The sequence below is a fragment of the Haemaphysalis longicornis genome, unplaced genomic scaffold (genome assembly GCF_048455015.1).
Source record: "Haemaphysalis longicornis isolate Haplotype H1 unplaced genomic scaffold, Haemaphysalis longicornis Haplotype H1 scaffold_1, whole genome shotgun sequence".
NCBI lineage: Eukaryota > Metazoa > Arthropoda > Arachnida > Ixodida > Ixodidae > Haemaphysalis > Haemaphysalis longicornis.
Window position 1 is genome coordinate 139118304 of NW_027526203.1, and position 16707 is coordinate 139135010.

The 16707-nt window shown below is 48.1% G+C and overlaps 1 protein-coding gene across 1 annotated transcript; it reads right to left on the reverse strand.

The window, feature by feature from the left end:
• Nucleotides 1-10206: 10206 nt before the first annotated feature.
• On the reverse strand, nt 10207-12635 carry LOC144153979 (uncharacterized). Its single transcript, XM_077685813.1, has 4 exons — nt 12300-12635; nt 11478-11724; nt 10679-10852; nt 10207-10444 (listed from the first exon to the last, which is right to left on the reverse strand). The coding sequence occupies exons 1-4, from the start codon at nt 12448-12450 to the stop codon at nt 10207-10209; spliced, it is 810 nt and encodes a 269-aa protein (XP_077541939.1). The 5' UTR covers nt 12451-12635.
• Nucleotides 12636-16707: the final 4072 nt, after the last annotated feature.

The window sequence follows — 16707 nt, forward strand, 5'->3', positions numbered from 1 at the left end:
ACCTAAAGAAAAAAAGACTTGAAAATCATCGGTGGGATCTTTGTCATCGCCACCATACCTCATTTTATCACGTACTTACCCCGCGATGGTTTCCACCCAGACCCTGTGCGTAATTGTTCCGCTTCATTAGGAGCTCAAATGGACGACCTTTGTGCTTTCAACGCACAGAACACTGTCGCCAGAGCACCCCACGGTCTCTCATACTCCCCACGAAGCGCGCAACATGTCTGGGTGGCACGTTAAAACCAGCCCCTCATCTCACACGCCACCACCACATCAAATATCCTCGCAGCCTTGGGTGAAGAAATTTTCTGAACTCGCGCCACGGTCGATTCAAGCAACGGAGCAAATAAGGAAATCGGCGCACGGGGATGACGTGTACACCGATCGAGATAGCGCGAAATCGCCAAAACGGACAGGGTTATGCACGCCGCTGTCCGCGCCTGTCAAACCATCGGACAGTTGCATTCGTCGCGCGAAATCATACCGTCTTCAAGCACTGCCCTGGCCTTCGCTTCTAAACAACCACAACAAAAACGGCGCGCTTGCTTTCATCATTCGGCCTGCTTCGGGTCTGTGGTTGTAGGAGACGTGAACAGCGCATCCGTAATTTCGCAGCGAAAACAACGCTGGCTACTCGTTACGACGAGGCATTCTCAAACACACGAATCACACAGAGAAAAACACCGTCCACACGAACGTTTTTGCCAGCACCGCGCCGCAAACAACGTTTCGCGTCGGGAAACGCGCTGCCCGCGCGGCGGCGTGCAACCTCAAGTATGGCGTCGCCGCCGCCGCGCAGGTAGCGCCGCCGCGCGGTCCAAGACCCTGTGAATACCCCCTATACATTGCACGCATAGTGCATATAACAGACCTGAAATCCGCGATGCCAGGCCTCCACAGAGTTGTTCGTTCGTGGCAAATCTTGCTGCACGGCTTCATGCACGGACCACAGGTGGGGCGGGAACAGGGCACTTTGTATTCCGTTGCGCCGCCGCCGACCGATGTAGGCGTCTTCAAAGTACATGGCCAAATCTGAGGCGCAGCTTGGCCAGCCTTCAAGAAGGTCGTCGAAAGCGTCCGGAACCTCTGACACCGGCAGGAATGGCAATGCTGGTAGCATGCGCATCTAAAAAACGAAACAATGGGAATTTAACTGCGGTTTAGCGGTTTAGCCGCGATAATATATAATTCCCAATTTCCCAAGACAAATGTGCGTATAGAAAACACGGCAGCAGCGTTATTTCAACTTCATAACAATCTAGATTTAAAATGTACCGCCTTTTTGGATGGAGCGCTAACAGCCATGACGGCTGCGCTGATTAAAATTACCTGAACGGCGAATTCTTCGTCATTGCTGTAGCGTGCTTGCATGCCAAACTTGCACAGCTTCCGGTAAACCGACTGGCAAAGATGGAAAAAACATCCCTGTATCCGAGTCTGGGGAAAATGCCGTGCACAGGCTGTAATGGCTGCCGCCTCGAAGTCGCTGTACATGACCTCACATGCCACGTTAGAAACCATACCAGCCAGAACAGAGAAGAGCCTGAAAAGAAATTCAAAGGAATAATAGCGTCATAAGTACATACATGCAGTGAAGCGGACCGCTGAAATAAGGCTACAGTAAAACTTACCGCTGGTACGTTTCCTCCTTCTTGTTTGACAGCAACGCATACATAAGAGGGATCACTGCACCATGATACAGGCCATGTACTGTGTAAATGTGATAGAACAGTGACGGCGTCACTTTGAAAGTTCCGTCCATAAACCAACACTTTGCAGCGGAGAGACGTTCAAAATTTTTTGCGGTGCCGAAGGCCAGAATGCGGTCGTGGTCCCCAGAACCACTGTCGTACGCCAAGAAAGGTAAATCGTCGCTCCCAGCTACTTGAAAAATACAAGAACATTATAGATGTCACATCCAGCAGCTGTTGGAAATCGCAACTCCTAAGTAAGCGGGTATACCTTGAACTCCTCTGGAATAATGATATCCTCTCGGGCTTTCGGCAGAACGTAAGGATTCTGGTGCTTCTGCCTCTGCTTACGAATGGTTCTTTTGAGTGTGCTGGGCGAAGGCATCTGGGAAGCCGTATGCTCGCTTACCGATGCAGCGGTCTCAAGCAAAATTGTGATGCGGTGGCTCGCTCCCATTCTCTGGTAGTGTAAAAGGCATATGCAGGTATGTTATGCCAATAAAAAAATCAGTCAGAAAAGCACAAAAAAAGAAACAGGAGTTTTGAAAGATGCCTATAAATCGAAAAACAGATGGAATCTTACCAGCTTTTCTCTTCATGCCCTGTCGCACTTTCAGGAGGTTGATGTCGGTCGGGTCCGCTGCATGGGTGTGACATCCACTGATCGCCACTACGGATCTTATGGAGTCGTCTGTTGTAATCTTTGCCTTGCAGAGTTTTCTCTCCCTACATACCCAGTAAGTGTCCGAACTGTTCTGCCTACTGATAGTATAGGAGTATTCCTCATACAATAACATAGGGGCGCCTCGGGAACGTGCCCACTCGTCACAAGCCCGCTCGTTACCGGAAAACTCGTCATAGGCCAACTCGTCACACCGGTCTTTTGGTACAGGGCCATCTCGAAATAGGAACTCTCGTGCAAGGCGCCTTTTCGTCGCATGTATTTCGTTACACCGCAGCCGTGTGAACACCTGAAAAGCCTAGAAGCCGTGACCGGAAATTGGCGTTGAAAGCCGGTCTGAGGCTGGTTTCTACAATGGCGAATTCGTTACGGCTATTTAGGAGGGCTTGTAGAGGTCTGTGTGACCAGCAGTGTGCATAACGAGCTGTTTTTTTTTTCCTTTGGAGGGAGGGGGGGGGGGTGTGGAGAGGTTAGTTCGACCTGCACCCCCACTTTCTGTCTGCGAATAAAAAAATAAAAATTGGCGAAGCTTGCACTACCACGCGCAAGGCTTAAACAATAGCTAAGCTAGAGGATTTCTTTCTATGTAAACACCGAAGGATGCACCACCAGGCATTGCATTAGGTTTGAAATTGTTTATTTGAATTATTGTGGGGGTTTAACGCGCCCACGCTACACATGTGATGAGGCGCGCCGTAGTAAAGGGCTCCGAATTCATTTTGACCACCTGGGGATGTTTAATGTGCGTGTGCCGAAATCTTGAACCCACGGGCGTTTTCGTCTTTCGCCTCCATCTGAAAAGCGGCCGCCGTGGCCGGGAATCGAATTGGGCTCAACAGCACAACGTCATATCCACTGCGCCACCGCGGCGGGTAATTGTTGGTAACATGTTCCGTTGTCGCTTTTCACGGTGGTAGTAGTAGTCATCGTCGGACAGCACCCCCAACGGCTCGCACCAAGATGGCAACGATCGCATCGCAAGAATCTTGGCTGATCACGACAGCGGAGCCCCAGTCAACACGCTTCGGAATATTTCCCGCAACATCCGCTTCTGAACTGATGCAGTGAACAACGTCGGAAACCAGCGTTGAAGACGCCTACACAACGAGACAGCGAGACAACAGTGCAGCAGTACAAATAGTACAAAGCGAGTGCAATAATTTTTTTATTTATAACAATACCATAATTTATAACAATTTGTTTACTTCTTTTGCGTGCCATTTATTACAAATTTGCATGCAATTATTTTAATATAATAAACTCGGTATGACGGCATATTCACCCAACTTCCTACGTCAAAAACTTTCAAAGAACACTCGCTAGCCTACATCATTTTTAAATGGGCGACGTGTATATATATATATATATATATATATATATATATATATATATATATATATATATATATATATATATATATATATATATATATATATATATATATATATAACACAGAAATAAGGTTATTTTCAACGAGCCCCTAATTTCCTATTCTGATTTGCTATATATATATATATATATAGCAGGCGGAAACATCGCTTTCACGTTCCAAAACAAGCTCGTAATGCGAGTTTTCCGTGTGAGGAATATTCCGGTGATACGAGAATTCCTCGTACCAAATGCCCTGTGACGAGTTGGCATTCCTGACCAATTTACCTGTGACGAGTTGGCCTATGACGAGTGGACTTGTGACGAGTGGGCCTAGACCCGGGCGCCTCGCTGAGTTTTCGCTACCTCCATACTTCTCCGGCCACTAAAGATGACATACGAACCGAAGGATAATATATTCGTCCTGGAGCGGGAGCTTTTATAGCCTGGTGCTTCTTTGTTAGCGGTCCCGTGATTTGACCGTGTCCCATCTCCCTCGCACTTTCCAGCCAGTGATAAGGCAATTCCGTGGAAATATTTTCTTTACCCAAATTTCCATGGGTGTGTCAGCGCAGCGTTGAAAACACAAGCGCGCTTCCCCCCCTTCCCCCGAACGGCGCTTCAGCTGCGTGTTCAATCACGTGGTCACACACACCTGTCCGCCCACCTGTCAACCACCCTGTCCGATGGTAACTAAAGTACCATCGTCGATACCGTACTTTCGCCTCGTATAACCCGCAACAAAAAATGAAAACATTGCAGGGGTAAAGTAGAGGTGCGGATATGCGAGGTTTTTTCTTCGGTGCAGCTTCGCGCATTGTGCCGTGAGGCCCCTGCAGCAGCAATAGCATCTAATTAAGCGACTGCTATCCCACTGATAGCGCTAATTTTTTTACACACAGCTCAACAATATAACCTTCTAAGAAAAAAATATTGGTCGAGTCAGTTGTCAGTTGCCGCAAAAGAAAAGCGCGGTTCAAGAGTATAGAGTGTGCGTGCTATAGTACTCAAAAACAACTACTGTGATGAAGATAGGTATAAGCTGCATTTTGTTTGAAATGAGGCGGTAGATTTCGCCGCCATGCTGATCTATTTTAGATGCTTAATTTAATGTCAGCTGTTTCAAACTTATATCTTCTTGCTGTAAAATTATTGCATTATTCCTTTATTGAACAACGGTAGGTGGCGATGCCTCTTGGTGTTTCATTGAATAGACCATTCAGCCTCTCGGTGTTTCCTTGAATAAACCAGTTTTTACACTCAATGGACGGCTGAAGGTCTCCATGACGGTTCCCAGACAGTTTATCGAACGCCGTTTTATCGAAAAAATGCCCGCTTTATCGTACGCCGTTTTATCGAACGATGTTTTATCGAACCACCTACGTCCGCTTTATCGAAAGTGCGGTTTTGCGACTTTCATTGTAATTTCAGGGGTTTATTTTGTTTATGGAATTAACCTAACCTGCAGTTATCTTCATTCTACATTGTCTCTGCCGTGCATTGCATACAAAAACCTGCCTATATATGTTGACGCGCCTTTACTGCTTTTTTTTATCACCTTTGTTTTATTAATTTTTTTTTATTTTTTGAGTCTTTATTGATTGCACTCAAGCATCTATGTCCCCCTTCTTTATATTACAGAATTTGCCCCTATAGTACCAACCCTAACCCCATGCGCAATATTCCTTAGATGTGTATCGGCGTGTTTAGGTTGGCGTTGCCAAATATATCCCTTGCGCCATGGTTTATCATTACGTGATCCAAGTCTTGTCCCCCCAATTTTTCTGGTCACGTGGTTTGCACGTGACTCCTACTTGGATATTGAGGTCACATTGTTTGCATCTGGAGAAATATGGGGCCAAGAACTTCTGAAAGGTTAGTGCTACATGACTGGGACAGGGGGGTTCCGACAGTGATAGTGAAGCCCCAACAGAGGAGGGGGAGTCTAGGAGAATACGATACAAGGGAACGCGTCACAACCAACTCGTCATGGGTGAACTCGTCAAGTAGAACAAGTGGTCAGAGGTCATCTCGCACTAGGGAAACTTGTAAGCTAGTACAAGTGGACAATTGCCCATACATGCTGGGGTGCAACGAGGGGGAGATGAAAACGAACCAACCTGCAGTACGGCGACGTACGCTGCAGTACGGTGTTGTGTACTCCTCTCTCGTCCCGTGTAATTTGCGCTGGTAAACCATGAACGGTGACTAATCTTGTAACTAATATTTTTCTTGTTAGTTCATGCAAGGCATCGAGAGCAGTATAGCACAAGGCTTGGTAACCTCTTAGCAACTGAACTCAGTGCCCATTAAGAATTAGGAATGCAGAAATCGGGAGAGACTTTTGCTAGCATTCCAGTTAAGTTTTTGACATTGGACTCACAAGCGCCAAGAAGTGCCTTACTTATGTACAACATACGCGGCGAAATAATTAGATTATGTGTCGACACAAAAGCGTTGTATACAAAAAAATTACGCCATCTTCCCACGGGGGGAACTCGAGTAAATGCGTCGCATCTACTCGAGGCAAGCAAAGCATCACGTCAAGCGAAACCCAAGCAAAGACGCCCTTGACTGAATTCCGAACGCGCGCTCCGCCGCTTATATACGTTGAAGGGACTGCGTAAGCCGGTCCCAGTCGATGACGTTGGCGTACTTGTAAAGCGGCGTGGACCCTAGGTGTTTGAGCCAAGCGCGGATGTTGCTTCGCCGGAGAACGGCACACCGGTTATATGCGCAGCGCGCCCGAAGGAGAGGAAACCGCGGAAGAGAGAGTACTGCACATGCGCCGGCCTGCAGCGCGTCTGCCGCGGCTATGACGCAACGTGCCGCGGCTATGACGCAACACAATCCAACACAATCCACTTTAATCCAATCCAATCCAATCCAAATCCAACTCAAGCCAAGCCAATCCAATCCAAGCCAATCCAATCGAATCCAATCTAATGCCCTCGCGAGAGAGTGTTCGAATCCAATCCAATGCCCCTCGCGAGAGAGTGTTCGCTTTCGCCTCGACTCGACGCGCATGCGCAGTGAGCGAGCGGACTACGGACGCCAACGCGGGTGACATCGTGAGTTACTGAAATGCTCTGCATTTAAAAGTACGAAGCATATCGAGGCATTTTAATCAATACGCCACAATGCCGTGATATGCTTCGGATCAGAGGGGGGACTAGAGACACAAGGAAATACGTTATGACAGTACCACGTGCGCAGTGCACAGAACAAAAAATTCTCGAGACATATTTCGCGCATCACAAAAACAAAAAACACGCAGGAAATAAAAGTCAACTAGTACATAGACTATAACCTTTTTTAAATAGGCTCGCTGTGGAGACAACATTTCCAAATTACATAGCGAGGAGGAAATTAAAAAAAACGTACTGCAAATTCTGTTGCTCGAAAAGGCCAAGAAAAACACTTGATAAAACGACTTCGATAAAACCTCCGTCGATAAAATGGCGTTCGATAAAACGGCGGTCGATAAAACGACTTTGATAAAACGGTGTTCGATAAATCGGCGTCCGATAAACTGCCCGTATCCCCTCCATGACTTAACACCGACAGGCCGCGCCTGTAGGCCTGAAATTGCATTGTTTTGTAATGGATCGCCAAGGCATGGAAGGCGATTCCAAGGGAGATGGTGCGCTGGAACTTTAAGAAATGCTGCTTACTAACAGCCCGAAAGGAACAGAAGGTGACATTGTCTATGACAGTGACGACTGCGGCCCAAGGCGTAGTTCTAGTGAGATTAGTGACAATGAGTGATTGTGGCTTACACCCTGCAGGAAATGTATTCAATGTGCAAAATATAGGCAGGTGCAACTTTCCGGCTCATGGAGTCCTTTCAACAAACATTCAGAATCCTGGAAAGTATTTTTAGAGTTTGATGTCAAAGCAACGTTCTTCCTCTATGCGCAATGTCACTTTCCTGAAATGGTTTTTCTAGGTTGCTGAGAGGTTGTAATTTTTAGCGAGAGAGCTGGGGATGGCGGGCCCCGACAAAACGATCCGGGCCCGCCAGTCATGCATGAGGAATACCACGATATAGCTGGATATGACGATGACTACTACTACCACCGTGAAAAGCGACAACGGAACATGTTAACAAACATTTACCCGCCGCTGTGGCGCACTGGATAAACGTTGTGCTGTTGAGCCTAAAGGCCTGAATACATGGAGCGAACTTTCACGACGAAGTCCGCCCGGCGGAAAATCCGCCGCGGCACAGCGCCGAGTGCTCGTCGGGCTGCGGTACACGGGGCGAAGACACGGCGTCCGCCGCATCCTCGCCGCTGGGTCGCTGTCAGTGTGGCTAGATGAGGCAGATGCAGCGAAATGAAGTGCATCACAAGCAAAAAGCTCTCGATACCACTACAACTTTTTGGAAAATTATGAAATACTTCAAAAAAGCATAAAATTATTCTTTAAAAATAGTTCCTAATCTTGTTGTTGTGTTGCCGATATGCATATGCCGCCGCAGTTGAAAGAAAACGGCGATCTGAATGTGGTCTGGCTACACAGGGAAAAAATCGTCTGCACTTAATCGTCTGCTCCAGCTACGCGGGAAGCTTTTGTCACTAGGTCTCTTCGATTTGGCTGCACTTTCAGCATGAGTTCCGCTCTCCTGCAGCGAGCGTGCAGCGGCAGTTCACGCAGTTCACGCGCAGCTCGACATTAGCGCCACCGTTGCTGCGTCTAAAACGAATAGAAAAGTGCAGGCCGTGCGGGCAGGCCCGGGGGCCATCGTCTGCGAAGGTGCGAAGTGCGGCCCGTCCTGTTGTGTGGGACCATCGTCTGCGAAGTTTGTACCACTGGTGCTGGGCGCCGCGATGTCAATCTACAGTCAAGCGCTTGTGGAACTGCTGGACTCGGACAGCGATGACGAGTTCGACGCCGCCTGCATTATGGCTGCCTGCGCCTTGGTGAGAACCGACAGGAATCGTGTACCGGGGTACTACGAGAACGTGGTTTCCACGTATTACGACTTCGAGTTTAAGAGGCTATTTAGATTGTCCCGGGCCACGTTTGACGCTGTTAGTGCGCGCTTCAAGTGCTCATCTTTCTTCCCAAGCTCTGTGCGTGGCCGCCCACAGATATCTGCTGAGGAAACCTGCCTTATAGCCCTTGTGTATATGGGGACGCAGAGCTCAATGTACGCCATCGCGGACAAATTCGACGTGGCAGAATCGTCGGTTCACGCGTGTGTCGACCGTTTTGTGCGCTTCCTGCACTCAATCAGTGACGACGTGATACGCATGCCCGACAGCGCGGAAAGAACCCGCATCAAAACAGGATTCCTGGCCAAAAGCCAGGGGAAGGGACCCCGAAACACTGTCGGGTGCATCGACGGATGCCACGTGGAAATACTGAGGCCCAGTGAATCTGCGCACTCGTACTACAACCGCAAAAAATTCCCGTCCATCGTGCTGCAAGGCGTGTGCAACCACGAGAACAAGTTTTTGGACGTGTTTATCGGTTTCCCGGGCTCGGCCCACGACGCCCGCGTCATGCGCGAGAGCCCATTCTGCACAAGTGCACCAACGGCAGTGGACGGGGGATACATCCTCGGAGACAGCGCCTATCCACTGCTTCCGTGGCTCATGACTCCCTACAAGGACAACTCAAGCAACTTCCCAAGCTGGAAGAAGGAGTTCAACAAAAGGCATAGCCAACAGAGAGTGGCCATCGAAAATACCTTCGGCCTTCTGAAGCAACGCTTCAGGAGGTTGTACCTTGTTGACGCAAAGACTGTGGCGCAGTCCTGCTTCATTGTGATGGCAGCCTGTGTGCTGCACAACGTTTGCAACGAGGAGAGGGACTCCTTGCAAGACATGGAATGCCTGCCCGAAGTTGATGAAGTTGGGAATGACGACGTGGACCCAAATGTGGACCGAAGTCACTCAAGTTACAGCGAGTCCCTGCGAAGGCATATCGCAACCGAGCAGTGCTAAGACGCCACATTACATGCAGCTATTGCAAATATTAGTCATTCTTTGCACCTTGTTGACGCAAGAACTGTGGCACAGTCTTGCTTCGTTGTGATGGCAGCCTGTGTGTGATGGAGAGGGGGTCTCCTTGCAAGACTTGGAATGCCGGCCAAAGTTGGTGTCGTTGGGAATGACAACATTGACCCAAATGTGAACCGAAGTCAGTCCGCTACAGCCAGTCACTGGGAAGGCACATCGCAACAGAACAGTGCTAACACATTGCATTGCATGCACCAGTTGCAAAGATTATGCGTAGCTTTTCATTTTCTCTATGACCCTATGTATCCAATAAAATCAAGGTTCTAAATCAGTCCTCGTTCTGTTGAGTGACAAAGATTGCCATGGCTAGGCAAGATGGTACTCCTGGTGTCAACTGAAAGTGCTATATGCAATCTTGTGCTACCTGTTTGTCCTTGCCGAGGATCATATGCACGAACACAGACTAGACATTTCTGCAACAAAACCGGCAGCTTTATTCTTTTTGCCGCTCCATTAGAGCAATGATGCGGTCGAAGCGGGCCATTTTTTCCCTGTGGCGGTCCGCCATTCCAGCTGCGAGCCTGTTGAGGGCCTCAATGACGCTGGCGTTGCCTTGGCTGCGCCTCTTCCTTCCAGCCCTGGTGCTCGCAACCTGTGGCAGCGCAGACTCTTGATGGGGCTCCTCATGTGGCTCCCCAGGGCTCGATGGGCCTGCTTCATCTGATGCGTTGCTGCAGGTGTATTCACACATTACATCAATCATACGCTTTAGTTCTAGCACTACAGGAACTCACTTGGCATCGCTGTCAGCAAACATCGTTCTCCCTGGGACCAGTGTGATCTGTGGCCGTATGTGATGTTCCTTGTCCAGAACGCCAGACAGCTCCCTGTGGGATGCAAAGACTATTAAACATTTTTTTCCTCAGCCAAGTCTAATACGATGATGACCACAAAAAAAAACTTACTTCTCAAAATCGCAAGTCAAATGTGCACGCCCCGTAAACTTATTGTTTTTGGTGGCATTCTTATAGCCACGCTCGAGGCTCTTCCACTTGTTTTCAGTTTGTTTGGCGGTCAAAGTGTCCCCGAACTCTTCATTCACAAGCTCAGCGAGCTTTCGCCAAAGCATCTGCTTTGTACTGAAAATAAGAAAAATGCCATTCAGTGAACATTAGTGAAACTGTGCCATCAAGATAGCGGTCACTGCTGCAGCAGCAACATAATGGTTGTCATATGAATGCAAGCAGACATGGGGATCAGCATCAAAATTGCTCACTTCAGCACCAGGATTGCAAAATGGAATGCATGCCAAGTTTCTGCACCTATCCCACAGTAAACATTCTTTTCTCAAGTATCGGTACTGTTTCAGACAACACAGCCATGAAAGGGATTTGGCACCAGAAGCAACTGCACAGACAATCAAGAGGAAAAAGACGGTGCAGCTGGAAGGTAGACAAAATGAGGACTGGACACAGAAGTGCTTGATCATGTCTAACCAACGATCATATAGCCACCTTAGTGCATATTACCACTGTAGAGCCTAGTGCAACACTGCGAAACCAAATTGGTTTGCACTGATTCTAAAAGTTGTTACACGTAGATACTTCTCAAGTAGATACAAGCTGTATCCCTTCCGTCACAGGTCTTGAAGCTAGTGGAATTATTGCATTGCCTATCCTGTTGTAATGCCTCTTTTTAGTGAGTAAATTCTGCCTTAACGAAATAAAGTTTGGCAATTGTTAATATCTATTTAAGGTACCATACCGAAAGCCTCCTCTCGTTCCCACCAGGTCCTTCATGTCTTTATACTTTTCTATGAAGAACCTTGTCATTTGAGTGCTCCACTGCTTGGGCGGCACGGCTGCAGCACCGCTGTCATCGTCACAGGTGCCCTCCGATTGCCCTCCGGTAGAGCACGTCTCCTTTTGGGGTGGGCAGGCCGGCGCAGGTGGTGTCCCACTCCCGGAGGGCTCGCTGGCTTGCTTGAAAGCAAGGGTGAAACGCTCTCCATCTGAAAATGTTGATAACAGAAGCATTTGTGAGTTGTTCCATGCCGTGGTGCTGAAAGTTGTCCTACACTCGGCATTCGATGAACGAAACGTTAGCTGTTACATCTGTGGATAAAGCACCGAGAGTTTTATCATCGATTTCAAACTTATTAGAGCTGCTTGCGGATCGAGCGTCCTGACAAGCTTTGTAATGAATCCACAACTTAGCATGCTTTGAATCCGCGGCCGTCCCTTGCCGGCATGAAACCTCAAATTGTTTTTTATTTGCCGATCTGGTATATAAAACAAATGACACAAAATTTATTTGCTGCAATTGCATAGACGAAATCAACATTGCGGGCACCAGCCGTGGGGTCAAATCCTTTGTTGAACGGAACACGAAGACAAATACTATTACTAATGAGCTAAGAATAAAGGCGCCGGTTGAATGCAATTAAAAAACCTGCGAGCAGTTCAATGTAGCAAGCAACTCACTGGAGTAAACTTGGCTTTTTTCCTTTTGTTTTTCTTTTGACCAGCGCGCAAGACCCACGTGCTAGCGGCGACTGAACACTCCACCGAGAGGAAAAAGACTGACCTGACGCTTCGTAAGTGTAGCCGTTTCCACTCTTCAGAAAGTCACCATTAATATCGTACACGATAGTCACATTCTTCATGACGCCGCCGATATCGACGTTCATTGTCGTCTGCTCGGCGCATGGCGGCACAAAGCTCTGCGCGTCCGCCATCCTTCTGCAGCTTCTGCACTCACTCAGCAGCAAGTGCAGGCCAGACAGGAACTCATTCGGAACTCGGCCTGCACTTTTCAAAATCGAAGAGGAAAGTGCAGAGGGCGCGCGCTGCACTCCAAAAACGAATACGAAAGTGCTGCACTCTCTGAACTCATGCAGAGAGTGCAGCCAAATCGAAGAGACCTAGACGAAGCGCTTGCTCGAAGTGACGCGACCTCAAATCTTGCCGGTAAAGCTGTTGCTTGTGTCCATTGCATACTGGCGGTGTCAGGGTGCAAAATGCAGGAATAATATTTTTCTTGTACAATGGGGAAGAGGGCAAGGGGGTGGTTTCGCACCTGAGCGGCTAAAAAAACTTTAGTGGGGCTTCCTGAACGGAAAACGCCACCTGACTTCTTTATTTTTCTGTTTGCTCCTTAAAACATTTTGCCTCCTCTTTCTGCTCCTCCTTCTCCCCTCTCTCTCTCTCTCTCTCTCTCTCTCTCTCTCTCTCTCTCTCTCTCTCTCTCTCTCTCTCTCTCTCTCTCTCTCTCTCTCTCTTCTCTCTCTCTCTCTCTCTCTCTCTCTCTCTCTTTCTCTCTCTCTCTCTCTCTCTCTCCTCTCTCTCTCTCTCTCTCTCTCTCTCTCTCTCCTTCGCGTAGCATGAGCAATATACATTTAGGAGCACCCGTTTTTCAGATTACAGGGATAGATTTTCTTTATCTTCAACTTCGGCATTCCCGCGAACGGAGACTTAGCTTATGCAGCCACTTGCATGCGTACGCGTGCGTTAGCGGAGTAATGCGTAAACCCGCTGACTCGTGCGCTAATATGAAGCAGGTGTACTCACATTATTGTATTGTTCAATTAGCGTAGCAATCTTCCTAAATGTCAGGGCGCCTTTATAGAAATCGTAAAATGCAACGTTTTTATTACTTGATTCCTTGTTTATATCCATTAAAGGCTGAAATTGCTGAAAGTTGCTGACGGAGGTAACTGTGCGAGCGCGCAGAATGTTCACCTTACTTGAAATTAAGTATATTAAATCAAAAGTATCACACTCCTTGTACTGCAATTAATGGAAATTCTTCAGGCTGACCAATGAGTTACTTTTACTGTCGGTATGAAAGTTAATTTTTCTGCAGTTTAAATGTGCCCTTCCAAAATTGCTTCCAAAATCCTCCTTCACACCGTTCGATTTTCAGTCCCCAAGGCAAAGAAATGCACGGTGTGCTGTAAGATGCACTGATACAGCGTAGAGGTAAGAAAGCCACGCTCGGAAGTTTAGCTTAGTCTTTGAAAGAACGAAATTTGATTTTTCTTTTTTTTTCTTTCTTTCTTCAATCTTATTTTCCATCCCTGCTAGCGTGGTCTTTGTTTAATACTTTTTATTACGTTTAGGGTTCATCGCTCATTTTGAACCCTTTAAAGCATGGATAAACGATTAGTCGTCAATGACCGTTCACCGGTGTTTGCCTTTTTATTATTTCAAATTTTTTGTGCTAGTCCACGCATATACATTTTTTATTTATTTACGCAGACTGTTCAGTTCGTGTACAAATGAAACACGAATGTTACAATGTGTTTTGTAGTATCTGCGCATAATACGTATTTTGTAAGCGAAAGGGCCACTTGTATGTAATTGTAGCTCGTATCAACGTGTTGCAACGCAGCACAAGACGAGGGACAAAAATCGCACTGTGTGTCTTCTCCTTATGTACCAACTCGCCAAAACCACTACTCTGCTGTAACTGGTATGCATTCATGTGTCTAGTACGTTGGCTACAACAGCACTTGCCTTGTTTATGCGGCACTTTTGTCGTCAAACAGATCAACGGCTTTATGATTTTAACCGCCCCCCCCCCCCCCCCCCCACCCAACATCCGGAATTGCTGTTGGTGATGCTGAAGTAAAGATTTGAGTGATTCGTATTTGTTAAAATACTCTTCGGCGGGTACTTGGTTCATTTGCTTTCATTTATATTCTATTGGAGCATGCTCGGCACATTTTTGTTACCGACGACCGATCTAGACCAACCACCGGCAGGCCACGACGGTGACTTGCTTGATCTTGTCCCCTCCATCATGCTGGCGCCATGGCTTGTAATAACTCAGCGAGGTTCTGTCCTTTTACAGCTACATAAATGATACCATCGTAGTCTTAACACTTTTATGAGAAAAATCCTTAAATTGTATTTTGGATGAAACAGGTTGGAGCTCTTCCATATTATATTTCCCTCTTTCCCTTTTTTTCAATCTATTTCTGGTCCCACACATGGATGTGTAATTTACGCTGTATGTTAACCTAGGGATTTGGGAAGCCAGACATGTCCTGCTCAGAGAGATGATTTCGCCTTCACGCAAAATAAGTGAACTTGTTTATTTTTTTTTTCGAGATATCACACATTGATTCCTATTTTGTGTATGCCCCTATGCACAGCTCTTTGGTGTTTTTTTTTTGTATCGCTTACTCTCCGCATTTCATCTGCACTTGCGGCGGCGAGATTCAGTGCCCGTAATCATTCAGATTTTTTAGCCCATTTCAATAACTCCGCCCACAGTAAATACATTTGTAAATACATTTGTACCACACACGTAAATCTGACAACATCCAGTTTACAGGGCGAGCCTGTACCTGATAATGCTACGATGACGCATCCAGATTCCGGCGGCACGCTTCACAATTATCGCCCTCAGGCTCTCACAATTACCACTCTCACACACACGCACACACACAGACACACACACGCACACGCGCACGCACAGAAACGCGCACCCACGCACACACGCGCACACGCATGCACGCACGCACGCGAACGCACAGAAGCGCGCCCGCGCACGCACGCGCGCACGCACGCACGCACACGCACGCACGCACACACGCACGAACGCGCGCACGCGCACGCACGCACACACACATGCACGCGCACGCGCACACGCACACGCACAGAAACGCGCACCCACGCACATACGCGCACACGCATCCACGCAGGCACGCGAAGGCACAGAAGCGTGCGCGCGCTCGCACGCACGCACACGCACACACACGCACACGCACACACGCGCACACGCCCACGCCCACACACACACACACACGCGCGCGCGCGCACGAACGCACACACACATACATGCACACACGCACGTATGCACGCACCCGCGCACATACACAGACGCACCCACAAACACACGCAGGCACGGACATGCACACACGTACACATACACTCGCTCACACGCAAGCACATGAACACGAAGGCACACGTAGGTGCAAGCCAGAGCTCTTTGATGTTACTTGATGTTCTCTGAGTTACTTTGATACAAAGTAACTCGGGGTGCAAGCATGCCAGTAAAATTTGACGCCAAAGTAGCATCACGATTTCATGCAATTAATTATCTTGCATTGTATTCTCTGCAGATTCTTCACACCTATCTTTTAGAATTGCGAAATCAGTTTACCACGTCCATATAACTCACGAATAACCGTTGCTGTCCGGAATAAATCAGAGTGCTACTCAAAGATTATTGATCAATTCGATAGCAAATTTCGTGCCTTGCCTGTACCTTGAAATACTTCATAGAAAGATACGCAGCACGCCCTTTGCACGTCGGGTAACTATACGAATACAGTGTGGCTAAAGCGAACCACCCGTGTGTACAGGAATAGCGACGTCCCTTGCTCAGTGGAACACCGCCGTGATTTCAGGGTTGCGGGAAGGAAAAACACAACTAGCCGGGCTACAGTCGTCACACAACGGCAACGCAAAATTTAGCAATTTACCCGCCGCCGTGGCTCAGTGGCTAAGGCGTTGCGCTGCTGCGAGCACGAGGTCGCGGGTTCGATTCCCGGCCGCGGCGGCCGCGGCGGCCGCTTTTCTGATGGAGGCGAAAAGCAAAAACGCCCGTGTGTACGAGATTTCGGCGCACGTTAAAGATCCCCAGGCGATCAAAATTAATCCGAAGCCCTCCACTGCGGCGCGCCTCATCGCCTGCGTTGCGTCGGCGCGATAAAACCCTACAATCAATCAAAATTTAGCGATTTAAAAAAGCAAAAAGCAAGCACTCGGGAATGTTCCCATAGCAACCCTGCAGTACCCGTGCACAACCGGACAGCCTAAACAAATATGTCCAGATACCCGTCACTGCATGGCTGCGACAAAAGCGCAGCGAAGATGCGGGTGCCATCCCGGCCGCTCTTCAGATGGAGGCGAGAAGGAACAACGTCCCCGTGTCGAGATTTCGCAGAACGATCTGCAGGTGGTGTTAATTCATCCGGAGCCCC

Coding starts and splice junctions, on each gene's coding strand:
- LOC144153979 (XM_077685813.1), bottom strand. CDS start 12,450: ATGGCGGACGCGCAGAGCTTTGTGCCGCCATGCGCCGAGCAGACGACA. Junction 10,853..11,477: donor GGAACGAGAGGAGGCTTTCG/GTATGGTACCTT, acceptor TCTTATTTTCAG/TACAAAGCAGATGCTTTGGC. Junction 10,445..10,678: donor TTGACTTGCGATTTTGAGAA/GTAAGTTTTTTT, acceptor ATACACCTGCAG/CAACGCATCAGATGAAGCAG.